The sequence below is a fragment of the Berkeleyomyces rouxiae genome, assembly GCF_048999995.1.
Source record: "Berkeleyomyces rouxiae strain 22BRR77 chromosome Unknown BrBRR77_ptg000003l, whole genome shotgun sequence".
NCBI lineage: Eukaryota > Fungi > Ascomycota > Sordariomycetes > Microascales > Ceratocystidaceae > Berkeleyomyces > Berkeleyomyces rouxiae.
In genome coordinates, this window is record NW_027396493.1 from 383,554 (window position 1) to 406,390 (window position 22,837).

Sequence of the window (22,837 nt, forward strand, 5' to 3'; positions counted from 1 at the left end):
TGCCGTCCATCACATAACACCCATCCCAGCTGCATTCCCCAGGAGCCAGTAGAGTCATCCAAGCCTCAATAGCCAGCCTACAGCCACTCCAGCAGCTCAGGGGTAAAGTAGCTAATCACAATGGTAGCGCCAGCCCGCAGAATCGACTCAGTCGACTCAAAAACCATATCCTTGAGATCAAACACACCAGCCTTAGCACCAGCGTGAATCATGGCAAACTCGCCACTGACCTGGTACGCAGCTACGGGCATGTCTGACGCCAGCTCCTTAGCATCACGGATGATGTCCAGGTACTGGCCTGCCGGCTTGACCATGATGATGTCAGCACCCTCGGCAATATCGCGCACAATGGCGCGGCGGGCCAAACCCCGGCCGCCCGAGGGCAGCTGGTAGCAGCGGCGGTCGCCGAACGAGGGGCACGAGCCAGCAGCGTCGCGGAAGGGCCCGTACAAGGCACCGGCGAACTTGGCTGCGTACGACATAAGCGTGACACGGTGAGCAATGCCCTGTTCAATCAGCTTGAGCTTGATGGCCTTTATGCGTCCGTCGTTCATGTCAGACGGGGCGACACAGTGGGCACCGGCCATAGCATAGGCCACGGCGACGTCGGAGATGCGGTGCACCGACAGCTCGTTGTTGAGCGAGCCGTCGTCACGCAGGATGCCGCAGTGGCCGTGGGATGTGTACTCGCACAGACACACGTCGGCGCTGATGTATAGATGCGGGAAGCGCTGGCGCAGCAGGCGGATGGCGCGGATCACGGGGCCCTCCGGGTCGTCGGCTGACGTGCCCAGGGCGTCTTTCGAGCCGGGCTTCATCGGCACTCCGAACAGGATGACGGACTTGAGGCCCTTGTGCACTAGGGGCTCGAGCAGAGGGACCAGGCGATTGAGACCAACGCGGCATTGGTTTGGCAGCGATGGGATGGCGACCTGTTCGTCGTCGTTGTCGGAGACGAATACGGGGTAGATGAGCATGTCCTAAGGGAGGGTTAATATGTGTCTACAGGGGCAGAGCATTGGAATGCCGGTCTGCGGGCCCGTACCTTAGTCAATTGGTGTTCGGCCTGCCAGCTACGGGCCAGCGGGTGGTAGTAGCCGCCATGGAGCTGACTGGCAATATCGCCCGAGATGCTGACGGTCGTCGCCGTGGTGCTGGTGTATGAGGGCCGCGAGATGTTGGAGCGGTCATCGACGGTCGACGCCGAGCTAGAATGGTCGGTCCGGCGGCGGGGCATTCCGGAATCGCGGAGGGCGAGATCTTGCACAAGGCTGGAGAAGGACATGATGTGCAACAGTATGGGTGATGCGGCGGGCGCAGAGGAATTAGGGAGGGAAAGGGAAGACGGAGGAGAATAAGCGAAGAGGAAGAATAAGGGAAGACGAGAAGGAGAACAAAGATAAAAGAGTGACAAGAAAAGTGAAATAAAAAAGATTTTTGCTCCAGGCCTTCTGGGCGCCCCTCTCCAGGGTCCCCCCTTCTGTAAGTCCCGTCTGACACGCTGAAACCCGTCGCTAACCTCGGCACTGTAACAACGTCAGCGGGGGAGGCTCGAGCCCCACAGACCAACAAGAGCTTGGCATATGCAAGCACAAGGAAACTCCAAGCAATTGGATACTTTTTTTTTTTTTTTTTTTTCTTTTTTTTTCTTGGTGTTCCCGAGTTTTCACCATCAGCCTCTCCTCTCATCTTGTCTCTCACACTCAATGACCAATGACCAGTCCATCATTTGAAACCCCACAAAAAGTCTTTCTCAGTCCAGCCAATCACGGCCTCCGCAATACGGCCTCCGTCTAGTCTCCGTCTAGTCTCCGTCTAGTCTCCGTCTAGTCTCCGTCCCACAGACTACTGCAGCCGCGGTCGTTTAGGCTAAAGTCTTGCCCTCTTCTGGTTAATAATCCGCTGTTGTCTGCTATTCTTTCACCGCCTCTTGATTACATTGCAACTCTTGACTTTTGCCATCATCCTGGCTGCTTGCATCACAAACCTGCTCTCGGACCCTGCGAAAGTCTAAGGTTCTAAACAACTGTTGAAACATGAATCAGCGCAAATCCGCGCTTGTGCATGTATGTGTCTGTATGCTTTTCCTTGTAAATGTTTGTACATATGTGCATGTTGTTCTTCTCTTCTACCCCTGCCCTCATCTATCGCCCTGTATCCCCTGTGTAACCTCAACAATCCTCCTACAAGAACGACGTATCCAGCGCCCACTCTCCCATCATCATGGCTGGCCAGTCCGCCCCAAAGTCCAGCTCAAAACCACTAAGCACGCTGCCAGAAGCCGCTTGTTGCTGCTGCTGCGCCTGGACCTGCACTTGCGGTACCTGAACGGTCGGGACCTGAGCCTGGGCCGCTACCTGCACCTGATGCTGCTGATGATGTGTTGGTCGACGACGCCGCTGTGTTTGCGTCTGCGGGATCGGCACTGCCTGGACATCGGGCGCCGCGCTCCGCCGCTCGTACCACACGTGGAGTAGCTGCAGGTTTTTGACGTACCTCTCGAGGCTCCCAAAATCCTCGGCAACCGCCGTCCCGTCCTCGCGGCGGACGCCGGCAAAGCGTGCCTCAAGCTGCAGACGCGCCTGGTCAGCCCGACGCAGCAGCTGTAGCAGCGAGTCCATGATGGCACCGAAATCGAGTTGCAGCCGCGCAAGTGCGAGGTCCCATCCGTCTACCTCAAGCAGCAGGATGCGCACGGCGACACATGCGGCGAGAGACACTTGCTCGAGCGTCGCGAGTGTCGCGTACGTCTGGAAGCCGCCGGTCGCGGCATGCGGCGCGATAGAGACAAAGGCGGCAAAAAAGTCCTTGAGCGCTACGAGACAGTCGCTGAGAGCTTGCAGGAGATATATGGACGGTGTTGTGCGCTGGGCTGCGTCGGTGATAAAGGTTGCCGGTTCGTAGAGGCGCACAAGGGCGTATGTGTAGTGCATTCGAAAATGGGCTATGCATATGCGGTCAGCATACAAAAGACACACTCGGCCGCATGGTGTCGGCTCCATCTGTCAAGTACTTACAAAAGTCAGGGTGATCTGCCGCAACCCCTTGGGCAATCTTGTCAAGCTGTGCGCGAAGGGGTTGACTCCGACACTCGACCACAGCGGCATATGTAGGCTTGCGGTCACGTGCATATGGAATTCCAAAAATGGCCGTAGCTTTGTTGGTGACCTCGGCGATGCTCCCAATCTTCTCAACCATGAAGTCGCTGCGTGTGTCGGACGTCAAAAGTCGTGTGGCGGCGTGTACATCGAGTGGTGAGCCATTAAGCAATGGCTGGTATCCGCCGCGGCACGAAGAGCTGTAGCACGGACAAGGCTCAACAGTCAGTAAACAAGGCCCCAAAAGAGCAAGAGAATGTGAACAAAATGTGCGCAGAGAGAACTTACATCTCGGAAAGATAAAATGCCCCCAGGTAGGCACGTTGCTGGGCCATGGTCAGGCCGCTCGTGTTCTGGGCAATGGACGCCTGGCGCGGGTCCTCGGGGCCCCTGCTCGTGGTGTGCCAGTTATTCTGCGAAACTCGCGGCATGACAATTCCAAGGCTGCGCGCGTGTGCCACCGACAAATTCATCATCTGGTGTATTTGTGTGGGCGCCAGACGAATAGGACCCCAAGCAATCAGGATCAGCATGCCCTGCAGCACGTCGAGCGAGACACGCGCCTCAACCAACGAGCGCATGGCCAGGTACGTCATCAGGTCCTTCCGGATAGCTTTGAGCATAGCTGGCGTAAACGGTACGGTGATGAAGATGATGGCGCGGACCAGGAACGGCGAGTCGGCGAGCAGCTGCTCAATTGACTTTTCGTCCACCACGACGAATGGGAAGGCCGGTGTGTAGCGCGCTTTAAATTCCATCACGGCCAAGTTTACCTGGTCCCAGTTGAGTCCAAAGGGTGGCGTAGTATTATCACTAGTGCTGGTAGCCGTGGCCAAATTGGCGCTGTTTACACTGCCGCTAACGCTACCATTATTGCTGCCCGTAGCCCCGCCGGTATTGCCAGTAGGATTTGATGTAGCTGGTCCCTTGGAGCTAGACGGTCGTATCACTGGCGCGGTAGTGCTATTGCCGCCAGCGACCGGTGTTGTTTGATCATCATTGCCGGCATCCGAAGACCCGCAGGCGGATTCAGGTGTGGTGATAGGGAGCTGGTGGGATGAGCCAACCTCGGCTTGCGAGATGTCCCCGTGACTCTGGCCCTCAGCAGACGCTAGGCGATTTGTCAGGTTGTCAATAATCTGCTCCAGCGACGCCACGCGACTTGCCAGCGGCTTAAGCTGGCGTGGCTTGCGGATGCTTTTTGTGGTTTTGGCGGTGCACTCGATCCCAAGATGGTTGCATCTAGTGAGCGGCAGAGTCAGTATGGCCATCCGGAAAGTAAGGGTTCTACATGAAATACTGCAACGTTTCTCATGATCCCATGTCAAGTAAGGTGATTCCGGCTATCCCACTTACCGGTCACAGAGATGCCGTGAATGGTTCTCTAATTTAAAGTTGCATTTTGCCTTGGCTTTGGTGCATGGCACACAGGCACGCAGCCGACGCGGTGGACTCTCGATCCTACGGCTCCGATCGGGGGCCATGCCCGTGACGTGCAGCGGTCGAGACCGTATTCGGCGTATCCGGAAAAGAGGAAGTAGAAATGGGCCGTGTTATTGTGGGGCCGACCCGGGCCCGAAAGATAAGAGACGCGATGCCGAAGTGGGTCCCGCGCCCAAAAGCAGTAACCACGGCACGCAGCGGGAAAAAAAAAAGAGAGACAAGACAGCCTCGACGGTAAGGCGGAAAAAATGTGTCGATTTGACGTAAAGGGAAAAGAAAAGTACCACGACAGGAAGAAAAAAAAAACGCCACAAATCAAAACGCTAGAGAGAACCCTGAAATGCTAAGAACCCGCCCCCGAAATCCAAAAATTACGCTGTCTTTCTTGCTGCACAACAAAATAGAGAAAAAAAAAGAATCACGTTACGAGAAAAGAAGAATAAAAAAGAGAGACAGAAGAGAAAAGTATAAAGAAAGAGAAACTGCCAAAAGCGTTGCGCGCCTTGTTGGTGCCCCAGCAGGCCGGCCAGTGCGGCTTAGACCTATTCCTAACATGAGGTTGTGTGGCGATAAGGGAGTACGCGTGATTCTGTAGCACAGGCCATCGTGTGCTAACAGAAGTTCATGTAGTTTTGTATTTGGCTGTGTTAGCAGGGGTCTGCAGACACAGGTACCGGAGTATCCCGGCCAAGACCAGCCGCCCCAACAAGACGGAAGCTGGCGGCCCATCGAACAACACGATGAGAAAGCTACAAGACAGAATCATGAACTTAAAAGAATTGAAAGAATAATTCAAACACTTCACGGAAAGATGTTTCGTTGTTCGTCGTTGAACTAGTTATCACAACGGAGCGAGCAAGTCTGTTGTAACCCTAACCAGACCCTAGCACATCGTCTCAACAATAGGCTCTCCTTGCCGCAACTCCGCCCTCATGATCCAACAGATTGTTTGGTGGTGTGAATATATGTGTATAGTTGAGTATAACTAGTTGTATGGGTATTATTATATCTCAAAGTAACTAACCAAAAAGTAACCCATCTTTGAGATGCTTCTGAAATTAAGAGCCGCAGAGTCCCAGCAAAGCCTCTAGCGCTGTCCGTACAAAGGGGAAGAGCCTCGGCAGATACGCTTATAAGAGGAAAGCCTGAGCCCGGGCGTTTTACTCCACAGATACCACCGCCAAAGAGCGCCTGGCCAACAGACCAAGCCGCGGCTGTGGTGGTGGGAGTGGGTGTTTTGTTTTCTTCTTGTTCCTTTGTGTTGCCGCCTCGAAAAAAAAAAAAAAAAGAGCAAAAGCCTGCCGCGGAGGGAGACGAGACGATGGCTCTGTTTACTGGGGCTTCGATAACTGGCGCTCCTTGCGGGCTTTTAGCTTCTTGTGGACGAACAAAGTGATCAGGCCCAAGGCGACGCTAGAAAAAGGGTTAGCAGTATGTTAGCATGGAGCGGGTTGCGGGTTCCTAGGAAGGTTTAAGGTTGTGGGTGAAGCAGGGCGCCAAGGAAGCCGTGCGGCGAGGGAACGGGAGCTTACATGAAGACGATGCAGAAGACAAGGCTGGACATTGAGAGCGTGGTTAGCAACAGGGTACAATAGGCAGACAAAAAGAGGTTGCAGGCCTGGCTTACATGACTCCGGGGTTGCGGTGGGCCCAGTTCTTTCTGCGCTTGACGAGATGCGAGACAGTGTCGCGGACGAGGACGGAGTTGATAGCGGCCATGGTGGCTAGGATGGCAGAGAGGTTGCACGAGAGATAAAGGTATAAGTGAGAGAGTCTGCGGGAGAATAACGGCGTTAATCAGCTGTATCGCAGGAAGAGAAAGAGAAGATCAGGTCTCGGCAAACGACGCGGTCGACTCGGCATCTTATGGAGGTCTGCAGGGCCTAGTCTCCACCGAAACGTCCAGTGAATGTCCGAGAGCGGCAAATAGGCCATGGCCCATTGCTGGCAGCAGAGAGGAGCAAGAGCCAGCTCTGCTGACGGCAAAGAGGGAAGCTGAAGCTGGGCCTTGGAAGCTGGCCTAAAGCAGCTAGCCGTGGCAGCCGAGGGATGGTGGGAAAGACAGAATTGCAAGGTGAGCATGCCGATTTGGGGCGCTTTGGAAGGGAGTGAGAGTGAGAGAGAGGCATGGGCGAGGTTATTCGCGTGCGTCTTGAAGGGAGGGAGAGTGCAGTGGTTTTTTTCTTTTTTCTTTTTTTTTTTTTTTTTTTTTTTGGCTCGGCTACGCGGCTGTTCGTGCTGGGGGGCCCAAGCAATAAGAAACAAGCCCACGCCAAGTCTCGAGGATCTCACAAGACGAACGAGAGGCTTGGCGATAGCAGACGACAAGTAGAAGAAATGACAACGAGGAGTGACAGGGCAGAAAAATAAAAACAAAAAACAATAATAAAATACAACAACAAAATACACACTTACCGTCTGGAGACAGAGAATGAAATGCAGACAAAGACGAAGAAGAGGACTTAGTGAACAAACACAGGCAAGTAAGCTCCCGAGGCAGACAAGAACGATGAGAAAGAAGTGAGCAGAAGCCCTTGAACCCCAAAACGAGGCGGGAGCAGCGTGCTTCTAAATGGCCAGCAGCCAGGCCAAGGTCACGCTGAGGAAAGTCTCGATGTTCTTTTTGCCTCCACCTCTAGCTCTTTCGGCCCCTAGCTTTGGCCCCTTCTGGCTGTTGCGAAGGAACAGGAGCTTATCGCCAGTTACCCACCAATGCAGCAGCCAGCATCCAACATCACGTTTTATTACACACGAGAGCTGCTGGATGGGGCGGGATTTGGGGGCAGACGGAAGCGAAGAGAGAAGAGAGACAGTGATGGAGACAGAGACAGACCAGACCCGGACTCGGGCCTATGGCCACAGAGACACGCCAGGGAGCACAGGGGAACCCTAGAACCCAGATTGTTCTCTGTGCGTCTCGCCTCGTCTGCGTGTAGTGACAGCAGAGGCATATCACGTTGTTCTGCTCGCCCCTCCTCCCCCGCAAGAAACGCAGCAAACATTCCTTTTTTGTTTTACTTGCATGGACCGAGGTGAAAACTCTGCTGCAGAGGAACCGTAGCATTGCAAAAAAGAGCCCGGAGCCGACGAGGTCCAAGTCCAGGACCAGGAAAAAGCAGAGACGTGATAGTTATCTCGCGCCACAGGGGTGCCAGCCAGACGCAACGTCCAGGGATTCCAGCACTTACAGACACAGCCAGGACCAGGGCATCCCTTGGCCGGGGACATCACAGCAAAAGCCGCCCGTTGCCGCCCCCCAGACCAAGTATGGACACACGCTGCACCAGCCGGAGACAAAGCAGCAGTCTGTCTCGACAACTTCATGATGCGGCACCCCAGCCTCGCTCCAGAGGCACAACTGGCCAGACGCAGCCCAGCCTTTTGATTTACCAGCACCGCAAGCTTTCTCTTTTGCTGTTGTGCTTGCAGGTGTGCTCAGTCCCTGGCCGCGGCCCTGCAGCTATCCGTGTAAGTTGGTCTTGACATGTGCCTTTAAGTTTTGTCCAAGTGTTTTGGCACGCCAAGACGGCACTGGGAGAATCGAGCGGAAAAAAGCTACGAAAGTATTCTTCTTTTGTTCGCATCGAGATCGTCTCTTTGTTTCCTCATCGCCTTGTCTCTCTTCCCTTCTTTTTCCGTCCTTTTTAGTCCTCCCTTGCCCTTCTCCCAAATGGGAGAGGCATTTATCTTGCAAGCGCCGCCTCCACAAAAATCACGAGATTAAATCCGGCAAATAAAAGAGCAACAAAAAGGGCGCTACCAAAGCCGAAATTGATCCCTTTGGAAGAACAGGATTGGCGGTAAATCGGCAAAAAAAAAGAAAATAGGGCGACTAGCTGTGACGACATCGATGACGATCAGCAAGTTTTTTTTTTCTTTTTTTTTATTCCGTTTTTTCCCCCACGTCCACCCATGCTATATTCATTGACAGCTCGCCGAAAAGTGAGACCTTCTCTCCCCTCCACAAAACAAACCCCGAGATGCTCCCCCCCCCCACTCTATTAGGGTTACACATGCAACTACATCACTAACATGAGCGAAAAAAAAAAGCGCAGCCCTCTGATGCACCTTCACCGCATGGCTAGCTTCTCGCCTGCAAATTAGGCAAAAGTGCATGCTGAAAGCCTGTCCGCACTAGAACAAAAAACTACTTGCTTCCCTTTCTCATCCCTCGCTCCCTCTCCCCCAGCCATGCCACTCTCGTCCTCGTCACCATCCGCACCGGCCGCCAGCTTCGTCGCCGCCGTGCGCCGTGCCATGCGCCACAACGCCGCCACGCTGCGCGCACACCCGTTCGCCGAGCTCTCCGGCTCACTCGGCGACCTGGGCACTCTGCTCCCGCTGCTTCTGGCACTTGCCGCGCAGGGCTCCGTCTCGCTGCCCGGCACGCTCGTGCTCTCGGGCCTGTTCAACATTGCCAGCGGCGCAGTCTTTGGCGTCCCGCTGCCCGTGCAGCCCATGAAGGCCATTGCCGCCGCCGCCATCTCGCACCGCGGCGACGCGGACCCCGCGGCTGTTGCGGCGGCCGGCATGGCTGTCGGCGCCCTGTGCTTTGTCCTCGCGGCCTCTGGCCTGTTGCGCCGCGCCGCTGCGGCTGTCCCCGTCCCAGTCGTCAAGGGCATCCAGCTGGGCGCCGGGCTGTCGCTAGCCACCGGCCCGGCTGCTGCGCTGCTTGCTCCGCTTCCGTGGGTGCGCCCGTGGCTTGATAACCGGCTGTGGGCTCTGGCTATATTTACGCTACTACTCACGACGCAACGCACGCCGCGATTCCCCACGGCACTATTGGCCATCACACTGGGGCTCGTTCTCGCCGTCGCCTCTAACCCTTCCTCCCTCCCATCCTTCTCGCCATGGCTCCCCCGGTCCGCCCTCACGCCCCAACTAACCCCTGGCGCGCTTAGCATGGCCGTCGGCCAGGCACCCTTGACCCTTCTCAATAGCGTGGTGGCCGTCAGCGCGCTCAGCGCCGACCTGATCCCGCACGTGCCGGCGCCCAGCGTCACCACTCTAGCCTACAGCGTCGCGCTCATGAACGCCGTCGGTCCGTGGTTCGGCTGCATGCCCGTGTGCCACGGCAGCGGCGGGCTGGCGGCGCAAGTGCGTTTCGGCGCGCGCAGCGGCGCCAGCGTCATGCTCCTCGGCACGCTAAAGATTGCCGTAGGCCTGTTCATCGGCGCGCAGCTGGGCCCGCTGCTGGCTGCGTTCCCGCGCAGCGTGCTGGGTGTCACGGTGCTGGCGGCCGGGCTCGAGCTGGCGCGGGCTGCTGCGACGCTGAACCGCGGCGCGGCCGACTTGCTGGAGCCTGTTGGCGGGCGCCGCGTGTCGCGCATGCTAGGCGATGAGGAGCGCGTCGAGCGCTGGAACGTCATGCTGATGACGGCTGCGCTGGCGCTGGCGTTCAAGAGCGATGCTGTCGGCTTCGTGGGTGGCTTGGCGTGCCATGTAAGTTACGTAGTGGGCCCCCGTGTGGCGGACTGGTGGGATGCTCGGTCGCGCGGGTCGAGGTCGTTGAGTGACCGTGCGCGAGAGAGGATGCCGCTGCTGGGGTAGTGGTGCTCCGTGAATAGACAATAGAACATGTATAGAAGCTACTAATTTACAACATGCAAAAGAACAAAGCAAAAATAGTCACGCAGGACAGAAAAAACAGAAACAGTGTACTATGTAAACGCCGGCTCTCCCGAATAAAAAGCATCTCTTCCCAATGGCATATGCTGCCAAATATCTCTGCATAACTACTTTGTCACTCATCGCTCGCGGCCGAGCCCGTCATCGACGTCGTCGGCGTCAAGAGCAGCTGCAGCGAGTCTGAGACAGCATCCAACGTCATGCTCGTCGTGGTCTTGGTGTTGGCACACGCCTTTTCCTGACTCTCGACAAAGCGATACCAGTCCTCGGGCTCGCGGTCGCGGAACAGTCGCATGATGTAGTCGCGCTCAGTAATAAACGTTTGCAAAAGTCCGTGCTCGGCCACCTTAGCATTCAGATCGGGATCCTCGACATCCGCTAGCAGCTGGTGCAGAATCTGCTCGTAGCGTGGCTCGGCTTTGATAACCTCGATGGAGCGCCGCAGCGCCTCGTGGTTCTCGTGGTGCACCAGGCCCTCGCGTAGGCGGTTGCCCGCACGCAGCACGCGGCCCTCTTCGTCGGCCAGGTCCTTAGATGACTGGATCATGATGGAGCTGGACCGCGAGAGTGTGGGCGCGTGCAGGGTTGTTTCGTCGTCTCCTTCGGCATCCGACATCTGGTCGACGGGCGTCGTCGTAGGCGACGGTGGCTGGACAATGTCGGCCGTCTGCTCAATCTCGCGGCGGCGCGTCAGACCCAGAGGCAGAGAAGTGGCGCGGCGCGTCTCAGGATACTCATCTTCAAAGCGGCTGATGATGCCGTTGAGAGTTTGGTTGAGGAAAAGCAGGCGGCGAACATCGTGCGTGTTGTTATCCTTGGCACTTACGAGAGCCGGCTGCAGGCGGGCGCGGATCTTGCGCGCACTAGAAAGCAGGTGCTTGGCTACATCGCGGGCTTTACAAACGCGCATCTCGTCGCCGGCCTCGCGCGGTAACTCGCTCGAAGGACGAGTGCCGTCTTCGACGCGGCAGTTGAGGCAAGCCTGCAAAGCCTTGACCACACCGGTACCACCAATGACATAATCCTCATCAGGGGCTTCCGCATTGTCGGAGTTGGACTCATCCTCGTCATCATCTTCGTCATCTGCAGTGTTAAGGCGACCGACAAGGTGAGCCAAAACGTCGGGGTTGCGGATCTTATCGGTCTCGGCTGTGGTGCCATTATCAGCACCAAGAGTGGCAGAAGCGCCGGGGCCAGCCTCTGACATGGGAACTTGGGCAAGGTTGCGCAGGCAGTAGGCAACGACTTGCTGGGCAATGGCGCGAACAACCTCGCTTGCATTTTCAGTGGGAACATCAATATCAATACAGACCAGGGAGTTGGAGAACTTGGTAGCAGCCAACAAAGAAGCGTAGAGTGCGCAGGCCTCCTCTTGATCTGACTCGGTTCGGGCATCGGACAGGGCTTCGATCGCTGGGTTCTTGAGCAGCACCAGGTGGGCGAGGCCGGGGACCTCGGGCAGAATCTCGGCAAGCATAATCGCATGCTCGGGCTTCATGGCAACATTAGCAAGGTGAATGCGTTTGATGATCTTCATCTGGGGCAAGTATCTCCGAATGGCTGGTAGCGCAGTAGGCTCAGAAGTGAACAGGGCAGTGTTTGACGAAAGGTCAATAAAGCGGAAGTTGGATAGCAAAACCAGAGCTGGTAGGATCTTGTACAGTGACTTGGGCTCCAGGTTGCAGTTTGCCAGACTCAAGGCGCACAGATTATTATCCGGGGTAATGGCAGCGGCAATGGACTGGATATGGTCGCGGAGGTCATTGCTACCCAGGTCCAGTCCATCAGACTGGGGCGACGCCAGGAAACGGTTAACGTGCGGGATAAAGGCGGTATCCAGGTTATTGTTGGCCAAGCCAAGCCGCTTAACGCCGCACTGCACAGCGCCGTCAATGACGCTACCCAGCTGGTCGGCCGTCATGTACGTCGTGCCAAAGTTGAGGAGTTCGAGCTGCGAGCCGGCCAGGCGCTCCTTGATAGAGCGAGCGAGCAGGGCAGACATGTCAGTCCGCGCCAGTGTCTTTGGAGCCGTCGATGAGGCAACAACAGCCTGGTAAGCGGGCTTGGGGAAGCGGAGGTGCGACACGTCTAGCTGCTGCAGCGAGCGGCACATGTAGATAAACAGGCAGATGTGCTTCCAGCCCTCGGGGCCAATCTTGTTGTTTGCGAGCACGAGGCGCTCAACAACACCGCCCTGGTGGATGACACCAGAGTAGCAGAGGCGCTTACGGCGCGGATCTTGAAGGCGTACAGTCAATAGTCCAGCGAGAACCATGCGCAGACTCTCGTCGTTCAAGCCGCAGTTCTCGAAAATAACTTCCTTGACGGGCACAACAGCCAGATAGTCACCGAGAGTCACAAAATCGGGGAACTGTAGATAGAAGCCAGTAAAGTCAAGCTTCTCTATAACACCTGTAGTGGCATTGTAGTTGTCGGGATTCATAAGCTGCTCGGTAATGCGCTTCAGGATGGGAGTCTCTCTCAACTGGCAACACCGTCTATAAATGCGTGCAGGGTTGCTGGTAGGATGTGAACTAGCTTTCGAAGGCTTGGCTGGCGAAGAACCAGCGGAGGGTACCGAGGGCTTCTCCGAGGAAGTCGAATCAATGGCAGTAGATGGAACGGAACTCGCTTTAGAGCCAACAGTGGGCATCTCAGTAAGCGGCGATGTAGCAGTAGTATCGGTCGACTGCAAGGATGTTGACAAGGCACTTCTGTCGTCTTCGCTACTGCTGTCGGCGGCGACATGAATTTCCATAGGAACCTGGCCATTAGCCTCGGCAACACGGCGTTTCTTTTCGCGGCGCGCCTGGCGCTCCTCTTCAGTCCGCTTTTTCTTTTCCTTCTTCTTGTTCTTGGCGGCATCTTCTTCGGAAGCAGGAGTAGTAGTGGGGGACTCTTGGGGAATGTCCTGGGGCTGAGAGGGAGAGTCCGAAGGGCTATCGGTAGATTGAATGGCACTGGCCTGGTTTACCTCTGCTTCCAAGGCCGGTGGAAGTGCTTCGGGGTTCTGAGACGTAGCGCACTGTGTGGTAGCAACTCTCTTGAAGACTTCCCCTTCAGCTTTGTCAGACAGGCTGTCTTTAGCAGGATTCGGTACGGGCTGAGACTCAGTCTTTGTAAGTGGCGGTGGCGTCACTGTTTTGGCAGACAAATATTTGGGCATGGGGGCAATCTCAACATCAACGCAAAAGGCCACACGGCGCAGCTTTGCCTGGTGCAAATCGTTGATCTTGCATCTCTGGCGATGGGCGTCGACATTAAGAATCTTGCGCTCAACTAGGCCATGGTTGCTAACGCGGGTGTTGCTCATGAAGCCGCCGGACTGTGAGATGCGGCGCAGAACGCCCATGAAGCCAGCCTGTTGTTGCTTTACAGGAGCCGGCGTGTACGGTGCTTCGCCCTGGTGTTTGGAGGCTGCAGGCAGGATAGCGTTCTTCTTATCGGTAAACTTCCGGTCCAGGCCCTTTTTGTCTGTAGACTTAGTAGGTACATTTGCGACAGCAGAGTCGTTGGGGCCAGCAGCCGAGACGGCCCGGGTAGGACTCTTTTCGTGGGATGAGTTGGCAGCGGCATTTGCCGAGCCCAGAGAAGACGATGAGAACTTGCTGGAGAAGCTGGAGAACCACGACGAGGTGCGGCGCAGGCCGAGACCGTCCTTGGATGAGTTGCTGTTGCGGCGTGAAGCAGAACGCGACGAGGACACCGAGGGTGACAGCGGCGGGGAAGATTTCGGAAGGACTTCGGCAGACTTTGTTGGTCGCAGCTCAGAAGCTGTCGCGGCGGCAGTGGCAGTAGCATTGGCGCTCGAAGTGGCAGTGGTGGTAAAGGCGGCGGTCGGCGATGGCTTTATCGGAGACGTAGGCGTAGATGAGTGGGTGTGGGCCGCATTATGGCCAGGGAAATGGAAGTGTCCGAGGTGATGACCATGGCCGTGAGACTGGCTGGCCGTCTGGGCGCTCGCGGGAGCCGAAGATGGGGCAGTCGGGATTGGGTCGGCCGGGGCATCGGGGCCAGGAGGAGTCGGAGGACGGTGTGTCTGGGCGGAGGTTGTACTAGGGGTGGCAGTAGAGGGAGTCTTGTGCGCGTGGGATTTGTAGTCTGCAGGAAGAAGCGAGGTTAGAACAGGCACAGGCTTAGGCTCAGGCTCAGGCTCAGGCTCGGGCAGAAAGGCCCAGCTAAGAGTGTGCGCTCACCTTGAGAAGCGCCACGAGCCATCCAGCTCACGTCCAAAGGCCGTGATTGGGGGTCCATGATGGCTACAATGTGCTGGTATTATGGCGATTGGTAATAGAGAACAAAGCTCTCCGGGGCAGCACAAGATGATGGCAACCGGGATGAAATAAATGAAGAGGAAGAGGGAAAAAAATGCTAAACAATGCTGGATGGATCAAGGCCACCCGTTGCTCTGTCCAGCCTGCTGATGGGCGCGTTGTTTTCGGTGATGTCTAATACTAATACCCAGAAATCTCACCCACACCAAAGAAGCAAAAAAAGAAAGAAAAAAAAAGTATTTAATATTACGGTCTGGTTCGTGCAAAAAAGGCACTTTGCCGTTTGCATGCCCTAAAACAGAGGCATAGCAGCAGGGGCCTATTGCAGTGGGGCTGCAGTTCAGTAAGCCCTGCAGCTTTGGCGGTGTTGTCCATTGAAAGCCTAAACTCCAGGTACAACCTGTGTAGTCCATGGTTTGTTCCTTGGTACTACAGCCAACTAGTGACATACACAGTTCAGTTGATGGTATCCCTGCAAGCTGCTGGCTGGCTTTGTACTGCCGAATGCGGGACTACTCATAGATCTTGGAGAGACAGCGATATATCTCCGTCCCCCCTCCTCCCATAGCCGTGCTCATCTTCGCCTGTTTATTTTCGTCATGCCTCTTCCGCCACCGCCTCTGCGCCTAAGCCTTTTCGTGCTGTGAAATGGCGCCCATTCTCGGGAAGCTGTGACACTCTCACAAACAGCCCTTTATACACCTGAAGTCTTAACTCAACGTCTTGCTCTTGATATTGAGCCTCTGGAATCAATCCCCACAGTCCATATGTGGGCTCCTGCATGTTTCCCCCCTCCTCCCCTTACCCAAGCTATGGCTAAACCCCACCAATCAGAAGTGCCTGTTGCATTTCCCCAATCCCCGCCATGGCAGACCCCAATCAAACCCTACACCCTACCACAAATCTACTTCAAACTTGCGTTGGTGCGGCTTACAGTCCCACACAAGCCTATTTTCTTTCTCAACTTATCTATCCGATAGTTGTGGTCTCACCCATCTGGCGTGTCTCGCCCGTTTCTGCTGTTCGACATTGCGGCTCCTAAACCTTTTTCTCCCTTTATTGTGCTCCTTACTCGCAGTACGGTATCAGCTTGGGATTCCAGCCATCTTAACTACATGAACTATATGAACTAACGGCTACGAACAACTATCATGCAAATACTTGTGTCTCTAATCTGATTCTCTTCTCTAGTATGGCGGCGTTTTCTGGTTTCCCGCTTGGGATGACTTGGCTTGGCCTGACCTAAATAATCATCACGTGTCTGTGGTCAAAACCCTAAAGAAATAAGCTTGTTTCAACTCCAACCTAGGCAATCAATTGGTTTCTCGTTCTCGTCCCATGCTCATTATAATCTTCCAGCTTTCATCTCGTGCCACAAGTCACATTGTCTTATGGGCGTCACATGGTCACCACTTGTGCATGAAAGATTTTTTTTCCTACCATCCTTTCCGCTGTCCAAGTTTGTCACATGCACCCAGGTCAAACCACTAGTAGTTTGATGGAAGTGAACTACAATTATACATGCAGACATCCTCGCTTGGCTTCCTTTTTCCATGTCACATTACCCACGTCCAGCCGCACATCGCCCACAACCCGGACGAAAAAAGCCCTCACTATCGGAGCATCAGAACATCAGTGCACTTTGATTGCCCTTCATCGTACGAGATCATAACCCCAAACTACAACTAGTTACATACATAGTCAATTCTCCGTATCCGCGAATCAAGTGCTTGCTTGTAAATCAGTTGAATCGCATTTGTTTGTAACCCATTCCCTACCATCTTTAAAAAAACTCCAGGCCCAGAAAATAAATAAAAAAAATTCCATAACGTCCTAGCCAGGACCATCCATACGACTGTGTATGTTTGCTTGTTCAAGAAGGGTGATGAAGAAGAAAAGAACTCCCAATTTTGGTATTTTGATGCTTTTTACAAATCGTTCTTTTGTTTTTTTTTGTTATCTGACTCTCCCAGAGATCCCCAACTCGCCAATTTAAGCGGAGCGGAGCTCGGCAATGCGAGCAGCAACACGGGCCTTGCGCTCCTCCAGGGACAGCTTCTTGACCTTGTAGCCCTTGGAGATGGCAGCCCACTCGGCCTTGGTCTTCTTGGGGGCCTCGGACTCGTACTTCTTGAAGGGGTCCTCACGGATAGCGGCGTGGGCCTCAGTCCACATGTCCTCAATACCATCAGCCTCAACATCGTCCTCGAGGTACTTGCAGAACTGGCCCTGGTAGCGCTCCTCATCATCATCGGCCAGAGTCTCCATGTACTCAGCGACGTGGCCACCGAAGATGTAGTTGCGGAGGGTGTCGGCATCCAGCTCCTTACTCTCCATGTCGTAACCGGGGAAACGCTTCTCGGAGTGGGGGATCAGCAGACCACCGTCGGAGGCACCCTTCATGGCACCGAAGACACGGGCACCGGTGGAGGTGCGGGTCAGACCAACATCCAGGAAGGCCTTGAAGGGGCGACGCTCGCCGTTGTCGGTCTCAGCGGCCTCGGTGAGGGTGAACTCACCATCGGCCTCCTCAACACCGGGGAACTGCTCGTCCAGCGACAGCTTCTTCAGGACACGGCGGGCGACCAGCAGACCAGTGGCGTAGGCAGCGGCCCAGTTGGTCAGACCGTGCTTGACACCGTAGGCGCGGAGCTCGTGGGAGTAGGCGGCGGCCAGGACCTTGTCGCCGGTGATCTCGGAAGAGACGATCTGGCAGATGATGTCACGGTTGGTGAAGCGGACGACCAGACGGTACTTGGGGGCACCGTACTTGTTCTTGGCCTGGGTGATCAGGCGCTTGCGGGCGTAGTAGTCGGTCTTGCCCTCGCGTCTACGCTTGTACTTAGTCTGGTAGCGACTATTGAGAAGGGAAAGTTGTTAGCATTGGATCCGACGGCTACATAGTCTTTCTCGGTTTGGAGGTGCCTTACCTGTAGTACGCGCTGCTCTTAACAAGCTTGTTGAAGGCCTGTGGAAAGAAAGAAAGGGAGTCAGCAATTTGCGCTTCAGATTGTGCAGAACATCCGAAGCATCTTGCATCGACTCGAGGTTTAGGCATTTCTGCCGTCTGCCATGTGTCTTGGGCCAAACTGATACTCAGATCTCAAGAAGCCGTCGTGGCTTGCCACGACGGTTGCGAGAGCCTGAGCGCAGTGATAGAATAGAGGAACGGGATTCCTCGCATGGTCGTATGCATTGTATCGGTATCGTCAACTCACCATTTTGACGGTTTGATCTGTACCTGAACTTGTGGTTGTAGGACAAGGGGAGAAGGTCAGAAGCGGAGCAACTTGGCGGAGATTCTCGCGATATGATAATATTGAATGTGTGTATAAAAAAAATTGTGTGGGGCATTTTTCTGCCCTAAGGAAAGTCTGATGTACTGGACGAACAACTAGGTTGGTGCCGTGTGGGGCCAAATTATCAGGTCACGTGTGGTGCAAGTTATCTCTTATCGATATGAACTGATAAGCCGACTACATGTGAACATCGGTCAGGATGTCTTGGTGATGAACCGCAGGATGCCGTCCATGCAAGTCTCAAGTTGGAGTAATGCGCATACAAAATGCTAGACGGGCCTCAAATGACAGTCTCACTGGATAAGTAGCGCATTTCTAGCAGCGCCTGTATTCCAGGTGCACCTGCCACAGTTCTCGCAGCCCTCATCCGATCACGCGTCTCACCATGGCTTTGCCCAAGCTTATTCTCTTTGATATTGGTGGAGTCTGTGTAAGTTGTTTTATGGCCCCCGATGCATTAGATTCAACCTTATTTCTCCCACTCACCTCTTGCTGGCCAGGTCCTCTCGCCCCTGCAAGTTATCCTTGACTATGAGCTCAGTCTCGGAATTCCACGTGGCTGGATAAACACGGCCATCTCCCGGAGCGGGCCTAACGGCTTCTGGCACCGACTTGAGCGCGGTGAGATCCCTATGGATGACGCCTTCTTCCACGGCTTCTCCCAAGACCTACACAATGCCGGCCACTGGGCTTCCTTCTGCCAGCGTGCACAAGCCATCTCTTCCACTAAGGCGACCCCAGCCCCGGTCCCCCCTGTACCGCAAATAGATGCCAAGGCGCTCTTCTTTGCCATGATGGACCACTCCACCACGTCGGACCCGTGGATGTTTCCTGCGCTGCAGAAGCTCCGTGCCAGCGGCCAGTTCATCATAGGCGCGCTTAGCAACACCGTCATCTTCCCGCCTACACACCCGCTTGGCCAGCGCGACCTGTCCACAGACCCGTTACGTATGGCATTTGACTTTTTTATTTCCTCGGCACATGTCGGCTTGCGCAAGCCGCAGCCCGAAATCTATGCGCTGGCGCTGGCGCGTGCGAATGAGGTGGCCGAGCACAAGCGGGGAAACGGAAGCGCGGGTCTGCTGAAGTCTGGAAGGATAGAGCCGGGCGACATTTTATTCTTGGATGATATTGGTGAGAACCTGCGTGAGGCGAGAAGCCAAGGCTTTCAAACGATGAAGGTTCCTCTGGGGAGAGCCTATGAAGCGGTAGATGAGCTGGAGCGGATCACGGGCCTATCATTGGCAGGAAGCCACCCCCGAGAGCCAATTCTCCCACGGAGCTCTCTAAAGTCCAAGATTTGAGTATCATATGGAGAGTTACTGATCAGAGGAGACGTGAATTGAATGAAGTACAACATGAATGACAAAATTTAATTCTTCTATGAACAAAGCCTAGGTTTATGCATATGAATTTCCAGGCTGCAAAGGCCCTACTTCTCGGTAAGAGAAGGTGGCATGGCCTGCCGAACCACCTCCATTGCCTCCTTGCACCACTCCCCAGACTATTGCTTCGCTGGAAACATCTGAGTGGCCACTTGCATGGCAGCGGGAGCTGATGACGGCACTACACGTACCACCAGGCAGGACCATGGGATTTCCCGTGGGAGTGCCCTGATCGATCATGGGGAACTGACCAGCGCGGCGCAGGCCAAGCCCAACAACTAGCGCGATAAGAATCACAAAAATGACAATGAGGATGGCCATGCTAATGCCACTCATGCCAACACCTGGAATAGCTCTGACCTTGCGTTCAGTGCTCATGGGAGAAGGGAGGTAGGCCACCGAGATCATGAAGATGGACTGGCTGGCCACGAAGCTGAGGCCCACAAAGATGGCCATGATGGTCAGCGACCACTTGTGAGGGATGGTGATGTACAGGCTGGACATTTGGTTACCGCGCACAACGCCAGAGCTCAGGCGCAAATGTTTAGGCTGGTTGCTGCTCACAAACTGGCTCATCTCATTCGATAGGAAGTAAGTCGACACCAGGGCATTGGTTCCCATGTAGAGGGCGGCGGGGAACAGATGTGGCAGTCCGCTCAAGAGGGCAATACTAGACGATGACGAACCGGCCTTGAAGGTGCGGAACTGGTTGGATATCGGCATGGCAAAATCGGACAGACTTTTGAGCGGATCGTTAGCAAGACCAAGAGCAAGAGCGATGACCACAAGAATCACCGGGATGAACCATAGGAGTCCCCATATCGTCCAGCGCGTAACGGACGGGCTCATGAACCAGTAGTGGTCTTGCGGGGTCCATTCCTTGGCTCCAACCTGGCCCCAGCGGCCCTCCTTGACATCAGCCTTGGTCATGAGACACGCACCGGCAGTTGTGTTGTCGGGAATGTTCAGGAAAGAATTGATGGCGTCGTCCAATGTCGCAAGAGGCAGGAATTTAGCCATGGTCAGAAAGACAGCGCCGACCATCAGAAGGATAATGAAGGTGACCAGCGCAGAGGCCAGCAAGAGTGTGGCGTTGATTTTAATGGAGCACGTCTGCTCATCCTGGCTCGGAAGAGCAAGGCAATAGTCGACGTTGTAGCCCTGGGCCTCAATCTTGGACTTGGTAATGGTGTCTGCAAAGTCACCTAGGCGGGTTCCCTCAATGGCTGTCTGGAGCAGAGAACCCTTGGCTAAGTCCTCCTGGGAGGTGACAAGAAGCAGAATGCCAAAAGGCGAAACAAGATTGCTCGCAAAGTCGCGAACGCAGTCGGTTGTTGACAGTCGAGAGAACTCGGAGGCTGTCTGCTGCAGCAACACGAGGTAGTCCAGGTCGAGACCACCGGCGTTGTTGTCGGATGACTGGGTGTTGAATGTAGTGCCGTTGAGATAGGTATCTGAAACCACCGCCATGTTGTAGATAGCTGAGGTGTGGGAAACAAAAACGATGGATTTGTAACTGACAGAAATATTAGCATATAGTTTTCCAACAGACCGGGAAACCCACAAACTTACAGAACCTGCGCTATAAAGACAGCTAGCAGCAGAATCACGATGATGACGGTACGGCCACTGGAGATATAGGCTAGATTTCTGAATGAAGGAATGCCGATATCAACCCACCACTTCTTTTCATGGGCGGCAACGACCTCGGCACGTGTAGGACTGCTCAATACCTGGAAGATGTAGTTACCAGTAACCAGCAGAACTATCGCCATGACACTAGTGATGACATGGAGGCCATAGCTAATACTTTTCACGTTGCCACATGCGCCAGTAAACATTGTATCCTGTTTTGAAAGCGACTTTGTGCGTGTGATCACAGCCACGAAGACTGCCATCAAAAGCATGAGCATCGTGAAAATGAGGCCTAGGTTGAAGAGCACGCCAGCCCGCCAGCCGGAGGACCAGCCGAGGCACTGGATGTCCTTTTCAGTGCCCCGGAAGGCTGCGTCAGAGGCGCTGTCGCTGAAGCCGTCGTTGTCGGTAGGAGAAAAAAAGTCGGCAGATCGAGAGTGGAAGCCGCGCGAATGTCTGTGGATGCGGATAGCCTGGGGCCCGCGTCTCATCTCACGCTTGATGGCCAGAGTTTCGGGAGTCTCGCCACGCATGTAGTTTACCACGTAGTCGGGCACAATGTCGGTCTCAGTCATGACACTGGCACTGTGTTGATGCCTTCTGCCCATCCATGTTGCCTGGCGAGCCCAGAAGCCGCTTCTGATAGTGGTGTTGTCATTGGATGTATAGGTATTGGTGGTGTTGTTGCTTGTGGCAGAGTTGGTGTGAAGATGTGTGCTGTCGCGGAACGGCCATTGGAAGCTGTGCCGCGAGATTCTGCTCATGGTGGGCTGCGAACTTGGGATTGGTTGCAGAGAATTGAGACTGAAGTCAGAATGGTTAGCAAAAGCACAAAAGGCCCAAGGGAAAGAAGAGAACAGAACAATCGGTTGTTACACAGATAGTCTTGTGTAGACAGTCCCTGGGCACGAACTCTGTCTCGTCTGGTCCTCTCCCCCCTGCAGCTGAAACACGGCACAAAGGCTTGTCGTGTGATCACAGGAAGCATGATTCCAAGACAGGAGGAAATCTTGGCCAGTCATAGGCCAAAGTTGCATACCTTTTAAAGCTCGTGTCTTTCTGCGGTGGCCTGGTCGAATCCGTATATGACAATGATACGAGAAGGATGCCTGGGAGATGGTAATTGGGTGTTTAAAAGTGAAGCGTTGCTGTGATAGCCAGAAGAAGTTTGTACAACACATAGATCCATGAAGAGAAAAGTATAAGAACAAGAAGAGAAGGCGAGAAAAAGAAAAACTAGCAACCAGGCTATGAAGATGGCGTATGGTGGAGTAGACGTGACACCACAAGAGACGATGTGGATTCCCAGTTGTCGTTTAATCAAAGAGAGCCGATTTGTCGTCGAAGGGTATAGACCATTGAAAAAAAGAAAACGGTGTTGGCTTTCAGTCTCGTTCGGAACTGCCAATTTCCACCGGAATTCGTTGTTCGCCTAGGCCGGGTTTGCAAGTCGTCGAATAGCGTGACAAAGCTAAAGGCAGCAGAAGAAGCTGGTGATAGTAAGGTGAAGGGGCGAGTGACAGACGTGAAGAAGAAAATAAAAGAGACAAGATGGGAAAATGGCGAAAAAAGAGAGACGACACGCAGTGTGTAAGAAGAGAAGAGTGCTATAAACAAGAAAGAAAAAGAAACAAGAGAATGTGGTAGACCAACGAGGATCTCAACAACACCGGAGAAACGAGGTACTAGAAAGAAGAGGTAGAAGGAGAAGAAAAGCCGCGTGATGTGAAGCCCGGAAGTGCTTGACAAGATAAAAGAGTGATGTCGATGTTGCATCAAGGTTGCATCCTCTGTTCCGAAAAGCAATCATGGCCCCTAGGGCATGGCTATTTTGAATGGGACATACATGGGGGAAGAGGGGCTGACCCTGTCTTTGGGTGTTTGAGGTTCACGGACGTCACTGGGATGTCGCAGACTACGGGAAAAGGACATTACCCATATTTACAAGCAGACGAACAAGAAAGGCGGAATGAGAGCGGCCGAGTTGGGCATCGGCGCGAGCAAGTAGTGAATATTTGAAGTATTTTAGGGAGAATCAAGTCAGCAATGACAGCCGACGGCCGCGCTTGAGCCAA

General features: G+C 54.5%; 8 protein-coding genes across 8 annotated transcripts; 2 read left to right on the top strand and 6 right to left on the bottom strand.

Annotated features, from left to right (window-relative positions):
* Positions 1 to 77: 77 nt before the first annotated feature.
* BROUX77_003269 (uncharacterized protein) lies at positions 78 to 1,285 on the bottom strand (the record flags this gene model as incomplete). The annotated part of the gene is made up of 2 exons (XM_073747902.1): positions 78 to 980; positions 1,046 to 1,285. 2 exons carry the CDS (start codon positions 1,283 to 1,285, stop codon positions 78 to 80), a joined length of 1,143 nt encoding a protein of 380 aa, XP_073605694.1.
* Positions 1,286 to 2,183: 898 nt separating this feature from the next.
* On the bottom strand, positions 2,184 to 4,582 carry BROUX77_003270 (uncharacterized protein; the record flags this gene model as incomplete). Its single annotated transcript, XM_073747903.1, has 4 exons — positions 2,184 to 2,944; positions 3,018 to 3,298; positions 3,387 to 4,340; positions 4,455 to 4,582. The coding sequence occupies 4 exons, from the start codon at positions 4,580 to 4,582 to the stop codon at positions 2,184 to 2,186; spliced, it is 2,124 nt and encodes a 707-aa protein (XP_073605695.1).
* Positions 4,583 to 5,872: 1,290 nt separating this feature from the next.
* On the bottom strand, positions 5,873 to 6,260 carry BROUX77_003271 (uncharacterized protein; the record flags this gene model as incomplete). The annotated part of the gene is made up of 3 exons (XM_073747904.1): positions 5,873 to 5,954; positions 6,074 to 6,097; positions 6,169 to 6,260. 3 exons carry the CDS (start codon positions 6,258 to 6,260, stop codon positions 5,873 to 5,875), a joined length of 198 nt encoding a protein of 65 aa, XP_073605696.1.
* A 2,472-nt stretch (positions 6,261 to 8,732) lies between these two features.
* On the top strand, positions 8,733 to 10,091 carry BROUX77_003272 (uncharacterized protein; the record flags this gene model as incomplete). Its single annotated transcript, XM_073747905.1, has 1 exon — positions 8,733 to 10,091. The coding sequence occupies one exon, from the start codon at positions 8,733 to 8,735 to the stop codon at positions 10,089 to 10,091; it is 1,359 nt and encodes a 452-aa protein (XP_073605697.1).
* Positions 10,092 to 10,284: 193 nt separating this feature from the next.
* On the bottom strand, positions 10,285 to 14,423 carry BROUX77_003273 (uncharacterized protein; the record flags this gene model as incomplete). The annotated part of the gene is made up of 2 exons (XM_073747906.1): positions 10,285 to 14,270; positions 14,366 to 14,423. The coding sequence occupies 2 exons, from the start codon at positions 14,421 to 14,423 to the stop codon at positions 10,285 to 10,287; spliced, it is 4,044 nt and encodes a 1,347-aa protein (XP_073605698.1).
* A 2,012-nt stretch (positions 14,424 to 16,435) lies between these two features.
* On the bottom strand, positions 16,436 to 17,664 carry BROUX77_003274 (uncharacterized protein; the record flags this gene model as incomplete). Its single annotated transcript, XM_073747907.1, has 3 exons — positions 16,436 to 17,300; positions 17,374 to 17,411; positions 17,662 to 17,664. 3 exons carry the CDS (start codon positions 17,662 to 17,664, stop codon positions 16,436 to 16,438), a joined length of 906 nt encoding a protein of 301 aa, XP_073605699.1.
* Positions 17,665 to 18,127: 463 nt separating this feature from the next.
* BROUX77_003275 (uncharacterized protein) lies at positions 18,128 to 19,046 on the top strand (the record flags this gene model as incomplete). Its single annotated transcript, XM_073747908.1, has 2 exons — positions 18,128 to 18,172; positions 18,243 to 19,046. The coding sequence occupies 2 exons, from the start codon at positions 18,128 to 18,130 to the stop codon at positions 19,044 to 19,046; spliced, it is 849 nt and encodes a 282-aa protein (XP_073605700.1).
* A 96-nt stretch (positions 19,047 to 19,142) lies between these two features.
* On the bottom strand, positions 19,143 to 21,750 carry BROUX77_003276 (uncharacterized protein; the record flags this gene model as incomplete). The annotated part of the gene is made up of 3 exons (XM_073747909.1): positions 19,143 to 20,643; positions 20,700 to 21,566; positions 21,716 to 21,750. The coding sequence occupies 3 exons, from the start codon at positions 21,748 to 21,750 to the stop codon at positions 19,143 to 19,145; spliced, it is 2,403 nt and encodes an 800-aa protein (XP_073605701.1).
* Between the last annotated feature and the right edge of the window lie 1,087 nt (positions 21,751 to 22,837).